This window comes from Chiloscyllium plagiosum, unplaced genomic scaffold (assembly GCF_037043375.1).
Source record: "Chiloscyllium plagiosum isolate Xiang-an unplaced genomic scaffold, Cpla_swu_hap1 HiC_scaffold_12, whole genome shotgun sequence".
Taxonomy (NCBI): domain Eukaryota; kingdom Metazoa; phylum Chordata; class Chondrichthyes; order Orectolobiformes; family Hemiscylliidae; genus Chiloscyllium; species Chiloscyllium plagiosum.
This window is the reverse complement of record NW_028270150.1, coordinates 68,994,125-69,011,029: the sequence shown is the minus strand read 5'-3', so window position 1 is coordinate 69,011,029 and position 16,905 is coordinate 68,994,125. Positions and strand designations below refer to the sequence as shown.

At 41.7% G+C, this 16,905-nt stretch overlaps 1 protein-coding gene across 2 annotated transcripts in view; it reads right to left on the bottom strand.

The window, feature by feature from the left end:
* Positions 1 to 10,332, bottom strand: part of LOC122555077 (glycerol kinase) — a 109,587-nt gene extending 99,255 nt beyond the window's left edge. Inside the window, exon 1 of one of the 2 annotated variants that reach the window (XM_043700744.2) lies at positions 10,074 to 10,332. In XM_043700744.2, coding sequence (XP_043556679.1) covers positions 10,074 to 10,097 — 24 coding nt within the window. In that variant the 5' untranslated portion in view covers positions 10,098 to 10,332. Of the gene's footprint in view, positions 1 to 4,015; positions 4,196 to 10,073 lie in introns of those variants that run through there. The other variant, XM_043700743.2, reaches the window with a different exon arrangement.
* Between the last annotated feature and the right edge of the window lie 6,573 nt (positions 10,333 to 16,905).

Below are 16,905 nucleotides of genomic sequence, written 5' to 3'. Positions count from 1 at the left end.
AGACAGAAAAGAATCTCTCAAAGAATTTAGTGAGCTAGTATAATTGCTTTTACAATTCAGGAGGCTAGTTGGTTTTTAGATTTTTTTAGATAATCAATCCATTCAGTTGCATTAAAGACACCTCTGGAGCAGATGTGACCTGAACCCAGGCCTTCTGGTTTTGAGATAGGGATACCACCACAGTGCAACAAAACCTCAAATGGTCTGTTTTGCTGATTGCAGCCTTTTATGGCAAGTTGTGAAACCAAATTCAAATTATCAGCTGCCATTGTGGAATGTGAACTAATGGTATTTAAATTACAATCTGAACACTGACACTTTCTTTTATACTGTGCATTTTGGAAGGAATTGATGAAATTCTTTTAAGCAATATGTTTTGAAAAACATTACATTGAGAAATATACATCACCCTTCCCAATGTGACAAACTTTATACTTTTTACACAACGTGCATAATATTTACAATATAAGGGTTTAGTTAAATTATAAAATTGTTTAAACTTGAAAGCCCCAAAGCAGTGAAAAACAGTCATGCACAAGATAACAATTGGTGTCCCACAGCAGAGAAAACACTGGGAATAATTTTCAAAATATCAGATAACATGCATTCCTCACGTTTTTAATTACAGCTAATGCATTTCTAAACTCAGTGGCTCATCATTTCTGTTGCTGTTATTTTTAAAATCCAACTATAATAGTTAATATGGTGAATGACTTTATGAGACCTTCAACATCAGTTTTTACAGAAGATCCCAAAATCAACAAATTCATGGCATAGATCCCTTACAAAGAAGGAAGTTGTCAATGATCTATCAGCAATAAGAAAGTAAAGGAGCTGTCCCAACATGTACTGGGAGTAAGGCAGGGACAGAAAAGGTTTAAATCTCCCAAAGAAACATATAATAGCTTTCCAGACTTTCAGCTACAAAAAAACAGATTAATCTGGCAGAGTTGCTTCCCTGCAATAGGATTGACAACTTTTAAAAACAAAATGACATATGGAGAGTTTATAATGGATCCTCAAAACATTCTTTATACCATCAAGGAGATGCTCAAACATATTCAAGCATAAGAGTGATGGATTCACAGCCCACCTCAGAGCAGCTGACAGAGCAAACCGGAAGTTGGGCAATGCTATGAAAGAGAAGCGTCTGTATCAACATGTGTCTGCATGTCTGAGTATCAATGTGTGTTGCCTGTGTCAATCTGTGTTTATCTCTATCAGTGTCTGGTTATGTCTCAGTGTCAGTCTGAGAGTGTTTGTCAGTGTGTGTATGTCTTTGTGTCAGTATTTTTGTTTCTGCGTCAGCATGAGTCAGTGTTTCAGTGTCAGTGTCACAGCATCTGTATCAGTATGTGTATACATCTGCATTAGTATGTCTCTGTGTCAGTATATGAGAGAGTGTCTGTCAGTGTATGCATGTCTCAAAGGCAGCTTGAGCCTCTGTTAGTGTCAGCATATGTCAGTGTGTGTGAATGCCTCAGTGTGTGTCAATATCAGTATGTCAGTGTCTCTGTCACTGGGTGAATATGTCAGTGTCAATATTAGTGTGTGAATGTCAGTGTCAGTGTGTGTATATCAGTGTCAGTGTGTGTATATCAGTGTCAGTGTGTGAACGTCGCAGTGTCAGTGTGTGTATATCAGTGTCAGTGTGTGAATATCTCTGTGTCAGTGTGTGTATATCAGTGTCAGTTTGTGAATGTCAGTGTCAGAGTGTGAATGTCAGTGGAGGTGTGTGAACGTCTTAGTGTCAGTGTGTGAATGTCAGTGTCCGTGTGTGAATGCCAGTGTCTGACTGTCTCAGTGTCAGTGTGTGAACGGCTCAGTGATTGTGTGTGAATGCCAGCAGAGTTGTGTGAATGTCTCAGTGTCAATGTGTGTATGTCAGAGTGTGAATGTCAGTGGAGGTATGTGAATTTCTCAGTGGAGGTGTGTGAATGTCAGTGGAGGTATGTGAATTTCTCAGTGTCAATGTGTGAATGTCAGTGGAGGTGTGTGAATGTCAGTGGAGGTGTGTGAATGTCAGTGGAGGTGTGTGTATATCGGTGTCAGTGTGTGAATGTCTCAGTGCCAGTGTGTGTATGTCAGAGTGTGACTGTAAGCAGAGGTGTGTGAATGTCTCAAAGTCAGTGTGTGAATGTCTCAAAGTCAGGGTGTGAAGGTCAGTGGAAGGTGGTGTGTGAATGTCAGTGGAGGTGTGTGAATGTCTCAGTGTCAGTGTGTGTATATCAGTGTCAATGTGTGAATGTTTAAGTGTTGGTGTGTGAATGTTTCAGTGTCGGTGTGTGAATGTCTCAGTGTCAGTTTGTGAATGTCTTGGAGTTGTATGAATGTCAGTGTCAGTGTGTGAATGTCAGCGGAGATGTGTGAATCAGTGTCAGTGTGTGAATGTCTCAGTGTCAGTGTGTGTATGCCAGAATGTGAATGTCAGTGGAGGTGTGTGAATGTCAGTGCAGGTGTGTGAATGTCAGTGCAGGTGTGTGAATGTCGGTGTCAGTGTGTGAATGTCTCAGTGTCAGTGTGTGTATGCCAGAATGTGAATGTCAGTGGAGGTGTGTGAATGTCAGTGCAGGTGTGTGAATGTCAGTGCAGGTGTGTGAATGTCAGTGTCAGTGTGTGAATGTCGGTGTCAGTGTGTGAATGTCTCAGTGTCAGTGTGTGTATGCCAGAATGTGAATGTCAGTGGAGGTGTGTGAATGTCAGTGCAGGTGTGTGAATGTCAGTGCAGGTGTGTGAATGTCGGTGTCAGTGTGTGAATGTCTCAGTGTCAGTGTGTGAATGTCTCAGTGTCAGTGTGTGAATTTCCTAGTGTCAGTGTGTGTATATCAGTGTCAGTGTGTGAAGTCTCAGTGTGTGAATGTCAGTGTCAGTGTGTGAATGTCTCAGTGTCAGTGTGTGAATGTCAGTGTAAGTGTGTGAATGTCTCAGTGTCAGTGTGTGTATATCAGTGTCAGTGTGTGAATGTCTCAGTGTCAGTGTGTGAATGTCAGTGTCAGTGTGTGAATTACAGTGGAGGTCTGTGAATGTGTCAGTGTGTGTATATCAGTGTCAGTGTGTGAATGACAGTGCAGGTGTGTGAATGTCTCAGTGTCAGTGTGTGAATGTCAGTGTCAGTGTCAGTGTGTGTATATCAGTGTCAGTGTGTGTGTCTCAGTGTCAGTGTGTGAATGTCAGTGCAGGTGTGTGAATGTCAGTGTCAGTGTGTGAATGACAGTGTGTGAATGTCAGTGTCAGTGTGTGAATGTCAGTGCAGGTGTGTGAATGTCAGTGTGTGTATATCAGTGTCAGTGTGTGAATGTCAGTGTCAGTGTGTGAATGACAGTGTGTGAATGTCAGTGCAGGTGTGTGAATGTCAGTGTGTGTATATCAGTGTCATTGTGTGAATGTCAGTGTCAGTGTGTGAATGTCAGTGTCAGTGTGTGAATGACAGTGTGTGAATGTCAGTGTCAGTGTGTGAATGTCAGTGTCAGTGTGTGTATATCAGTGTCAGTGTGTGAATGTCAGTGTCAGTGTGTGAATGACAGTGTGTGAATGTCAGTGTCAGTGTGTGAATGTCAGTGTCAGTGTGTGTATATCAGTGTCAGTGTGTGAATGTCAGTGTCAGTGTGTGAATGTCAGTGTCAGTGTGTGTATATCAGTGTCAGTGTGTGAATGTCAGTGTCAGTGTGTGAATGTCAGTGTCAGTGTGTGAATGACAGTGTGTGAATGTCAGTGTCAGTGTGTGTATATCAGTGTCAGTGTGTGAATGTCAGTGGAGGTGTGTGAATGTCAGTGTGTGAATGTCAGTGTCAGTGTGTGTATATCAGTGTCAGTGTGTGAATGTCAGTGGAGGTGTGTGAATGTCTCAGTGTCTCTGCGTCAGCGTGTGCATGTCTGTGGCAGCGTCACAGTGTTCTTGTGAAAATCTGTGTTAGTATGTGTGCCAGGGCGAACTCCGGGCGACTGTCTGTGAGGGCTGAGTGGGCGTTCCGCTCGGTTCAGCCCGGTTGACAGGCATTGATGGAAATGTACTTACTAGGAATCGAGATGAGCTGGTGCCCTGATCAATAGCACCAACCAGGGGTCCTGTTGCCATCCTCGATGAGCACCTCCTCCCGCTCTCGCGCTCTCCGATAAACCAACTGCCTCCCGGTGCCCAAGCAAATCAAGCGCGCCTGCCGTCTCCAGAGCGACCGCTTTGTGACATGCTTACTCCCATTGTCTCGTCTCTCTGGCCCCCCGCGCCCCCGCGCTGCGCCTGCCTCGCCCACTCCCTCAGCCTCACCCACTCCCTCAGCCTCACCCACTGCACGCCCACGGCCCCACCCCCTCCACGCTCACGGCCCCACCCCCTCCACGCCCACGGCCAATCCGCTAACGAAGGTATGGGCCCAGACAACCAATGAACAGGAAGAGGAAGTCGACCTCTGGCCACCAGCGGCCTCGGTACCAGAGGATGTATGTGGGACTTTGCTTCTGGATTTAGTGACTTACTTCTCAGACTGGTCACAATTCCTATATGATCGACTAAATGGTGACATGAAGCTGAAGCTTGTCAATGTGCCCTCATTAGGTCGGGGGGTGCAAGAAATTGGCAAAGAAGCACCCATTAATACAGCGTGAAATGAGGGTCCTAATTGTTCGGGCCATTGTTGGCATGGAGATGAGACAGCAACTATTAACCATCAATCTTATTTCTCACACCTGACAGGTAGACCCTGATTAATCAGTTTATTACTGTGGAAATGCAGTGGAGATCGGCACTCTATAAATTTAAATAAAGGTAGAATCTATGCATGATTTCCGTTTGTTTTCATAAAACAGGTTGCTGTATCTTAAAAATGAGCGTGTAGCACACGCAAATTGACAAATCACTTTAAATATTTGAAGCGTTATTGCTGGTGTGCCTTCCGTGTTCCCTGTTGAACCAGGATTGATATCCTAGTTGATAATGGTAGAATTTCCTTTCTAAAAGGTCTTCGCTTCACTCTAAGCCCACGCCCTCAGGTCCTGGTCTCCTACCAATGGAAACATCTTCCCAACATCCACTCTATCCAAGCTATTCAATATTCTGTCTGTTTCAATTAGATCCCCCTTCATCCTTCTAAACTCCATCAAGGATAAACCCAGAGTCCTCAAAGTTTCCTCATATGCTAAGCTCTTCATTCCTGGGACCCTTCTTGTGTACTTCCTTCTTGAGATATGGGGTCCAAAACTCTGCACAGTACTCCAAATGTGATCTGACCAGAGCCTTATAAAGCCTCAGAAGCACATCCCTGCTTTTATATTTGAGTCCTCAAAATAAATGACATCATTGCATTTGCCTTAATTACGGACTCAACCTGCAAGTTGAAGTGTTGTGTACCCTTGACATAATGCTGTTGATGGAATAGGTTCTTGCTGTGCAACAATGGCAAGTTCCATTAATACATCATTAAGGTAGATCCAGAGCTGTGGAGATTACAGAGATATGTGTAAGTATGGGAATCTTCTCAGCACTCCCATCTTTGTCCAACTCCCCAGTCTCTCTGCAAACTATTGTTTACTCCAAATGTGTTTGTGACCAATGCTGCCCATTCAGAAATGCAGAGGTTACAATCTGAAGTAGGTCCCCAAAAGGTGCCCATGCATAGAAACAAGTCAACAATGAGCTTTATTGTGGTGTAGACCAAAAAGTGAGCAGCCTGCCTCCATCTCCTCCAAGGCAACATGAGAGATACATTCTATAAGTGTGTGCGAACATTGGACGCTGTCTTTGTATTTACCACATTTATAGTTTATTTGTGCACTTCTTGAATATATTTGTTGATTTTTTTACATGATTTGGTATATGTTTATACACAAAATAGTTTAAAAAAAACTATGTGCTTGTTAGGGTGGCCATCTCAGAGTCTTGGTCCCCATAGCAGGGATATGGCCTGATTTGTGAAGCATAGAACTGTCTCTCAACTCTGTGCTGTATTATAGAAGAATGCAAAGGTCAAAGACGCAGCCTTCAAGATTTTCATTGTACCTTTCAATGTCCATCTAAGTTGACTTTTGGGGGGGCTCAATGATCAGAGCACAAAGAGCAACAAGCTTGAGTGCTGCATCCAAGGCACTCGTCCACACAGCACTTTTTATACGTTGGTCTAAGCATAAATATCACCATGTATTTGTCATTTTGCTCATATGAGGTACCTGCTATATTATTTGCATTTGCATTCATGTTTCACAAGATGTACAATAGCTACCCTGATGAAGGAGCAGCACTCTGAAAGCTTGTACTTCCAAATAAACCTATTGGCCTATAACCTAGTGTTGTGTGATTTTTAACTTTGTGAAGGAGGTGGAGGTACATGAAAGGTCAGGAATGTTGAATGTGCCAGCTACAGGACAGTTGGCTTGAATTGATCCTGTAAAACATCTTTCAAGGACCTGATGTGGCACAATTGTGGGAATAGTATGTAAGATGACATATCTGAATGTATGCTACAACATATATTTCAGCATGTGAGCAAGACTTCAACTCTTAAGACAAAACTCTATGTGTACTTACAATGAGGTTCTGATTTATGTTAATAAGGGTTGCAGCAAATGAGTGTGATTGCATCAAATTAATTGATGTTCAATCCTTCCTTGTGAGGGGCCAGTCAGTGGTATAATTGTGTTTACAGTATGCAGCCTTGTTAGCGAATATCACCAAGGACTGGTTGATCGTAATTCTTAAATATAGGGCTCTATAAAAATCTATCTTGCACAAGACAATGATATCTGCACCATGTTGGCATTGGTTATACAGCCTTAACACATGAAAACCATTCGACATGGACACTACCAACACACGTGGGAACACCACCCACCATGTACATGGCAGGCACTTATATGACTCGGCCAATGTTATCTACCTCATATGCAGCAGGCATGGTATATTGGTGAGACTATGCAGACACTATTACAACGGATGAATGGACACCACGCAACAATTGTCAGACAGGAATGTTCCCTCCCATTTGGAGAATGCTTCAAGGATATTAACCCCCGATCTTTGGGTAAGCATCCTTCAAGGTAGGCTTTGATATACAACAATGCAGAATCGCTGAGGAGAAACTGATAGCCAAGTACCATACCCATGAAGTTGGCCTCAATCATGATCTTGGGTTCATGTCACAGTACATGTAACCCCACTGTACTGTTCTGTATTTGTAAAATCTTCCTTACATTCTGTTTTGACTCCATCACCTTGATAACTTATTATGATCTCTCTATCTTAATTCGTTTGTACAGTTTTGGGTTACTTGTTACTTTGGTTAAACCCTTGGCATCCTACTCTTAAACCAAGCCGTTTAGCTTGACTCCAGCACCATTTGATTTTTAATTTTTTGTAATTATCTCTCTCTCAATTAATTGGATCATAGGTCATCCCTTCACTCTCTATTCAGCTGTTGACACTTTACTCACACCATCTGACACTTTTGATTACCAGCAAAGACTTGTTGTTCAGCCTGTCGATGCTCCACTCACACTGTTACCGTTTATATTATCTTTTGATCTCTGTGCCTGTGTGCTTCTCTCCACTTCACCTGATGAAAAAACAGCACTCCGAAGACTTATGATTTTAAACCTGTTGGACTGTAACCTGGTGTCTTGTGATTTCTGACCTTGTCTACCCAGTCCAATATCAGCACATCTGCATCAATAATACAACTGAGGGAACCCTGTTAATTGGACAAAGGCTGTGGCTCTGTGTGTCCAAGTGATCAAATCTCTAGAGGAATTAATGTGTTCTTCCATACAAGCAGGCAATATTTTATTCACAAATTTAAAACAGCTTTGAGCTGCTGAATGTAATATACCAAAACTGACTCCAGATAGCCCTGGAAAGCTTGAGTCATAGAAGTCGAGTGTGACGGACACCTTCACAGGGAAGCATTGAGATCAATAGTTTGTGGCTTGAGTTACTGCTGGACAATGCAACATACACCTGTCACAATGTATGGAAGTTAATTTGGCAGTTATGTAGCTAACTTAAGTGTTGTAATGCATGCACAGTATCATATTATTGAGCTCCAGTAACAGATAATGGTAATGCAGTGTCATAAGGTAGTTAAATCACTGATAGGTGAGCTAATACTGAAGACAATGGCGTTGTAATGTGATAGGTTAAGTGTAATGTAGTGAACCAATGAGGCAGAAAGTTAGGAAGACAAAGCAAGCCAGGATGATTGGGTATGCTAATGCTATCAGATAAGCGCAGGAACCTAAGAATGTATAAACTGCAGAGAAACAAAGGTCGCATAGGCAACAGGGAAGACATTTTGTGACTGTCACAGCTTTGATTTTGCAAGATTAAAGTTTAACTTCATGAAGGATTTTCTGCGTCTCCTGGTAATTTTTTTTTACAGAATATTGAGTGATTCTTCCACAACACATTTCATTGCATAACCTAAGTCTCCTTTGACACCAGTTCTCTGTCACATTGAGGAATTATATCCTCCATCTGTATATGCTTTCCACAGGGTGGAATCCTCTCCTCCTCCCTTCCTGGCATGCAGCCTCTTCCATCTGACCTTTTTCACTCTTTCTCGGTTGCTTATATTGACGCTATGGCCTCTATGTGAAAGGGTGCCATGTGCAACATCTATTCTTCCTACACACTAGGCTCAATGGGCCCTTCTGAAGCACACAGTTCTTTCTAGCATCTGGGAACAAGAATTGCTGAGAGGAGCAAAATATTACTCTGTGAGACAAGCGACCCAGCCTCCTCCTCCTCCTTTGTTTAAGGAATGAGAGTTGGAAATAAGTTTGTGCCAATTCTGGGGCAGTGAATGCAAGTTTAAGGTTAATTCCACACGATTATCTTATGTCCGCATGTATGGACAAGCGTATAAGGTTCAGACCTGGTCTCAAAAGGTCCACCCTGCACACTTCAGGATTCACATTTCTGGACTACTGAAATCTGTTTTGGTCCGAGGCGGCTGATGAATTAAATGACTAGCCACTGCACACAGGCAAATCTTGACCCACCCCTTTGAAAATGGGAAATGTCATGAGCAGGGTTTGGATTTATGATTTCCAGCTCATTTACCACTTTTTTCATGGCGGATTTCTATCTTGGCAAAAACCCAGGCAAAAGGAAGAGTCAGTGATATGGTGGCAGACAAAGGTGTGTAATATCTGTTCATATTTCCAGCAACTTTGTGGGCAATAGCCTAAACATTTACAAACAAATCAAACTAATGGGACACATTGCACAGTGTCTGCTCCACCAAAATTGAAGTTAAGATTTCTCAGCAGCTTCCAAAGAGAGTCAACTGGTCCTAGGGTGACACCAAAAGCAGTACATTGCCTCACCTCCTTTGAAGTATGTGCAAATATTAATTACAGAATAACATGCCTAATTTTCCATTTAATTTTTCCTGTTTAATTTTGCTTTTAAAGGGTTGTGGTTTTCCAATGCACCATACAGTTGCTAAGTAATTTTTATTTAAACCGCATCTTTACCTGGCAAATTTACACTGAGCAAGCTCTAAATTGGGCGGTGGCATTGCAAGCACCTCTTCTAAAAACAATTCTTTTGGGTTATTCTTCTGGAGGTGTTTAGTTGCAGAAAGATTGCATCAGTTGTCAACCATTGCTACATCTTGTAACACCACGTCCAACACAATGCCTACATCATTTCCAAACCACACTTGCAAATATCGGGCATACTACTCAGCTGATGTTTCAGTCCCTCAAATATGATACAAATTTGGCAACAAGGTTGGAACAGTGGTAATCACAGTCATGGAGAAATGATATGGAATGCATTTTATTGCATTCTGGAGTCAAAATTCACTATCAAGTACTTCAAGTTGAGTCATTCTTTGAGGCCAAATTTCCACAAGTGAACTTAATTTACATAAATTCTGCCTATTCCTGCCTATTTTCTAACAAGCCACTTAAAATCATAACTTTTGTGACGAATCAGCAAAAATCAAAATCTGGTGTTTTACAATTTTTTAAAATCACAATTATCACAAGGTCGTAAGAAACAGGAGCAGAAGTAGTTAGTTGGCCTATCAAGCCAGTTCCACCGTTCAATAAGATCAGAGCTGAATTAACTGTAACCTTACCTTCACTTCCTGCTTTTCTACCATCACAATTGATGAAAAGCTTAAATCTGGGGCTTTGCCACTGGTAGTAAATGCAAGAGAGTAAGCAAAGGGCTAGGTCTGTGTGAATGGGACCTGGTGCAAATTAGGATGCAGATAACAAACAAAGCTTTGCATGGTTCACGTCCTTCTCGCGTTTCTGCTTTTGGATAGCAGCTGTTGATTAGCCATTCATACCTCTCTTTGATGCAACTTTTTTTGTTTTGTTACAGTTCCCTTATCACCACCTTGCTCCTTGAATTCCAATATTTCTGTATATGAACAGTTATTACACAGTCAAGGAACAGGCTGACCTGAGTCTAGTGATGGCCTGATGGACCATAATTGCTCTCCTGTGATCCAGTGCAGACCAGCAGACAGCCATTCAGGATACTGTTTGTACCTGTTGATCGGCAGCAAGTTGGCAAACCAGCAACCTAATAGGAGACTTGTTTACACAGTTTCAATGACAAAAGTCCAGGATTATTAGCAAAGTCTCTGTACAAACCATCTGTTTTGAAAGAAAAAAGACATCAAATATTTGTGTTCAACTGTAATCTTTACAGAAGTGCACGTAACGTCCAGATAATTAAAATGTAATTTATTTTGTGCTTTTTCATAGTTCAGCTGTGTATACTTGAAATCACAGTGGGTGTATTTTTTTTGCTACATTTAGAAAGTCAGTGTACAAACAGTATTTGCCATTTTAAATCTATTCTAATGCATTTCCAGATTTGTTCATTATTAAAGCAACATAATCAATAGACCTAATCCTAATTTCTTTTGTGTAAGAAAATAGCATAAGCTCAAATTCTTTCAAATTTAATGTGGGACAATCAGGACGTGGGGTTCCAAACTTTATCATATTAATTCATCTGATCAGCTGTACTGTATGCACAAGTCACAATCAGTCACTGATTCAGATTTGTTTCTGATCACAACTTCATGTGCAACATTCTCCTCTTTTTCAGTATAGAGGGAATTTCAGATCCATCTTTCAGAAAAGACTTACATGGTCTGTCCTCTCATGTCAACATGAGAGATCTCATGAACTAGGATAAAGATCATCCTAGGTATCCATGTCACTATCTATCCCTGTACCAGCATCCCATAAAAAAATCAATTGTTGATTACGTATTTACTGTTTATGGGATCTTGCAGTGCAGATATTAGCTGACTTGTCACCTGCATTACAATGATAGATGTACAGAACAAACCCAGGTTCAATTCCCACCTTGGGCGACTGTCTGTGTGGAGTTTGCACATTCTCCCTGTGTCTGCGTGGGTTTCCTCCGGGTGCTCCGGTTTCCTCCCACAGTCCAAAAGATGTGCAGGTTAGGTGAATTGGCCATGCTAAATTGCCCCTAGTGTTAGGTGTAGGGGAATGGGTCTGGGTGGGTTGCTCTTCGGAGGGTCGGTGTGGACTTGTTGGGCCAAAGGGCCTGTTTCCATACTGTAAGTAATCTAAAAACAGACCCTTCGGTCCAACTCATTCATGCTGACCAGATATCGCAACCTAATTAGTCCCATTCGCCAGCACTTGGCCCATATCCCTCTAAACCCTTCCTATTCATATACCCATCCAGATGCCTTTTAAATATTGCAATCGTACCAGCCTCCACTACTTTGGTAGCTCATTCCATACATGCAGCACACTGTGTGAAAAGGTTGCCACTTAGGTCCCTTTTATATCTTTCCCCTCTCACCCTCTAGTTCAGGACTCGCCCGCCCTAGGGAAAAGATTTGCTTTCCCAAAATGCAGCATCTCATGTTTATCTAAATTAAACTCCATCTGGCACCTCTCAGCCCATTGGCCCATCTGATCAAGATCCCGTTGTAATCTGAGGTAACCTTCTTCACTGTCCACTACACCTCCAATTTTGGTGTGATTTGCAAACTTACTAACTATACCTCTTACGCTCGCATTAAAATCATTTATACAAAATGATGAAAAGTAGTGGACCCAGCACCGATCTTTGTGGCAATCTACTGGCCACAGGCCTCAGTCTGAAAAACAATCCTCCAACACCATCCTCTGGCTTCTGCCTATGAGCCAGTTCTGTATCCAAATAGCTAGTTATCCCTGTATTCCATGAGATCTAACCTTGCTAACCAGTCTCCCATGGGGAACCTTGTCAAACACCTTACTGAAGTCCATATAGATCACGTCCACTGCTCTGCCCTCATCAATCCTCTTTATTACTTTTTCAAAAACTCACTCAAGTTCTTGAGACACGATTTCCCGTACACAAAGCCATGTTGACCATCCTAATCAGTCCTTGCCTTTCCAAATACATGTACATCCTGTCCCTCAGGATTCCTTCCAAAAACTTGCCAACCACCGATGTCAGGCTCACTGGACTATAGTTCCCTGGCTTATCCTTACTGCCTTGGTGCCATGTTAGCCAACCTCCAAAATCTGGCACCTCACCTGTGGCTATCAATGATACAAATATCTCAGCAAGGGGGTTAGCAATCACTTCCCTAGCTTCCCATGAAGTTCTCGAGTACACCTGATCAGGTCCTGGGGATTTATCCACTTTTATGCATTTCAAGACATCCAGCATTTCCTCCTCTGTAACATGGATATCATGGTTACATCTTAAAAGTCGTTTTTTTTAAAATTATAGTACATTTTGAGATGTTCCAAGTTACAAAAGTATAGGATGAAAATACAAGTTCTTCCTCTTTTTTTTCAATTATCCAAAGAAGCATTGGACAAAAGGAGCAGGAGTATTGACATTTCAGGCATAAATCCTTCATTGGGAATGAGCATTCCTTATGAAGGGCTTATGCTCAAAACATTGATTCTCCTGCTCCTTGGATGCTGCCTGACTTGCTGTGTTTTTCCAGCACCACACTCTTGACTCTGATGTCCAGAATCTGCAGTCCTCATTTTCTCCCAACCTATTTTTTCACAAGCTTGAGTATATATGTGAGGTATATATCTTGAGTGGTAGACGTCGTCCTCCAGCTCTAGTGAATATTTTACTAACTTGGGTTCTTCAGAACAAGTTGTTTGCATAAGCACCTACAGTGTAGAGCTGAAGCCTCACCAGGTCAATAAGCTCATGCGAAGTCTTTGTTACATGTACTTCGCCTTGCTGTGGTTACATTAGTATGACATGTGATGCCTCACTGAGCCAATAAGCCTACCCAAATGAGCAACCACATTGGCTGATACCAGCAAACCTGACTGTAGCAGGCCAGCAAGCCTAAACTCAAATGTGGGATCTACTCAGTGGATCATTTTTGTGGTTATGTGCTTCTACTGTGCAAGCCTTTGGTGTAAAGCTACCTATTGTGTACATTCTCCTAATTGTGAAGAAAGGTCAGTGAGCTGATTGCGTGTGAGCTGCTGAATGTTGTAGCTATTTATATGTTTTAAGTGTGGCACATATGAGAAGTGCTAATACTGTGGTGATGCTACATTGGTAACTGCGATGAAATGATAGACATTAATTACACATGTAGCATCAGATTGAGATACCTAGCCACTAACCTCCTTTATGGCAATCTTTTGCTGAGGCAGAATCACAATGCTAACTCACAACTCATAGGAGAAAGAAAGTTTGAGTAGACAGTGTTACATACTTTGGAAAAATGCAAAAAATCATCTTGTGGAATTGAAGCAAGGTCCTCTTGATCTGCCCACAGGTGCTTCCCGGCCATCAGGTCCCTATCACAGCATCCTCTGACCTTTATCAATTAGGGTGGCAGTTGTTAAGGAAAGAGAAAAGAGAAAATAACTTCATTTCTTTCCTAAAATACCGACATGGTAGGCATCACCAAACCATGTTGCCATATTTTGCTTGACGTCTGCAACTTCAAGGGTTGGTAGCGGTGATGAGAAACTCTTCAATGATCCTCCTGGGTTGGAGAGAATGAAGTGCTGTCTGGTTGGCTTCTAAATACAGGTCGTTCTCCTATAATGTGCATTGCGTCAACACAATTTGGCTGTAATGCAATTGGTGAGATTTTTTGAAAACACGAACTCCCATTGGCTTTTACACGCTTCTGTGAGATCACAGAACAAAGGAACTTGAGGAGGTGGAGCAGCTTCGCAGGGTGTGGATAGAAGATCAATTGAAAAAGTGATCTAGAACCACTTTTCTCACCATAAAACAAAAGGGCTTATTAATTAATGAGGACCTAAGAAAAAAGCTGAAATTCCTGCAGATGTGCCTGACTTCAGTGCTAGTAGTGGTTGGTTTGCCAGATTTAAGAACTGGTATGCTTTTCATAATGTGAAGATATGTAGTGAAGTTGCCAGTGCAGACGAGGGATGTGCCCTGTCATTTCATCCCATCGTGAAAAAAGTGATTGAGGAAGAAAGCTACACCTTATATCAAATTTTCAATTTCTCGGCACAGGTTTATACTGGAAGTGAATGCTATCCAGAACCTACATTTCTAAGGATCATGTATACGCTCCAGGTTTTAAAGTCGTAAATGATTGTATGACTGTGTTGTTGGGTGCCAATGCTAGTGGAGACTTAAAACTTAAGACTGTAGTGGTGTACCACTCTGCCACCAGTGAGCCTTGAAAAATTACCTTAAGTCTACTCTAGGTGTTTACTTCAGGTCAAGCAAAAGAGGTTGGGTGATGGACCAATCTTTTTCTGACATTATTGTTGATATTTTTGAGGATGTTTTTAGAAGTTATTGCAAGAGGAAAAAGTTTAGATTTCAAGATTCTCCTCATTCTGGACAATGCACCAAGCCATTCTCCCACCACTGCTGAGTTTTCTGAAACCATTAAAGTGCTATTTCTATCTCTGAACACAACCTCCCTCATTCAATCCATGGACAACATGCAATAGCAGCTTTTAAAGTTTATTATTTAAGGCACACATTCAAGAAGCTGATTGCAACTACTGAGAAGGATAATGAGGACCATGTTCTTGATTTAGGAAGAGCATTAACATTAAGAATGCTATTGACACCATTGTGGAGGCCTGGGGTGATGTCAGTAAGGACTGCTTGCATGCAGTTTGGTGGAAGCTGCTCTGAGATTTTCTTCACGATTTTAAAGGCATTGAACCATCAGAGGAGCTTCCAGCAATCAAAGAACATTGTGTTGCTCTTGCAAAGCAAGTTGGATTTGAACAAGTGGAGGCTGAGGATGTCAAGGAGCTGCTTGAGCCCCATTGTGAAGATCTCTCTACAGCTGATCTACAACAACTTGTTGCTGTGGGGGAAACTGAAGATCCAGATGAAGTCCAGGATACAGCATCACGGGAGATTTCTACCTCTCTTTTGTTTTCTGTCCTGAGGGGGGGTTGAGAAGCAGTTGCAACTCTTAGAAGACAATGACCACAATGCAGAACGCAGCTGGATAGCAGTTCGTGGCATAAAGTCTTATGTAGCACCCTATGATCAGCTTCTTCATGTAAGAAGAAAGATAGCAAAGCAACAAAATCAAGATGCCTTTTTTAAACCAGCCCCCAAGAAACGGTCTAAGGTCGATGAATCACAGTGATTCACTTCTAGACTAAATATTTTCTTTCATCATAAACCTGCATCCAGAGCTGCATCTGAAAGTAATGATGATGCTGATGATGATCCTCAGCCCCTGTTTTAATACATATCTCAACCGCAACTCAGTAAACTCTGAAACTCCTTATTTCAGTATTTCATTAAAATATATGATTTAAAATTTTACTTAGACTGTGCAATCGTTTGTGTCAGGCTAACTACTATTTTTGTTTTGATTTTTACTGATATTATTGGTGGTCTGCCCCAACCCAATTTTATCCATAGGCCCTATTATTTCTATTGCATGATTTTCTATAACACGAGGTCACTCGAGAATGCAACTACCACGTTATAGGAGAATAGACGGTATGGTACTTAGCATTTGGAGCCCAGAAAGTCCTGGCAAGCTTCAGAACTTCCTACTGCCCACGAACTTTGCTGCTTAATCAACAAGTGCATCTGTAATGAACTGAGAAGAAATAATCTCACGGGAAAGCTTACTTGTGAGCACTGTCTCTCCTGATTTTCTGTCCATCTCTACACTTAATCAAAAAAAAGAAACATTCTACGCATAAGGTGAGAAGGTAATTTAGCCCCCTTAGCCTGTTCTGTCATTCAGTATGATCATGGCTAATTTGCAATCTAACGCTATATACTTGTCTTTGCCCCATATCCTTTAGTACCTTTGAAAGACAAATATTTACGAATTTTTGAAAGGAACTAATGGCGTGAAAATTCGATGCCATTGTGAACTTTAGTACGACAAGCCTAACATTGCCTCACAATCCTAGTAACTGCAAATCTGCCTACAGGACTGTGTATTCATGCAACATGGCTTCTCACATTCACTCATCTACAGGTACCTGCAACGCCTTCTGAACCAGCTTGCTCTAGGTCATTGAAGACCCTGATTCCTTTCTGTCCATTTTGGTTATTAGTCCACAGCTGGAGCCTCACGTCTTTTCTGATGTTGATGCTCTTTTCTTCTTCGTCTTCTCCTCCTCCTCTTCCTCTCCTCCTTTTTCAATTTCTTAGACTTTTCAATGTGAAGAATGTTGCTGGGTTGAACAGTTCCAACATCTGTTATGGAATTACAGATCAATTAATACATAGCTGGAATTAGATGTGTGCCTTGCATTACAAATCTTGTAATGGACAAGGCAACATTGGACATTTGTCAGGCTGCTCCTGACACAAGATTGTACCTATGAATATAACTCCAGTGAGCAGGCGTGTTATGGGACTGGTTCCAGGGATGAGACATTTCCGTTATTAATAAAGATTGGAGAATCCGGGACTGTTTTACTTAGAGAACAGAATTCTAGGAGAAGATTTGT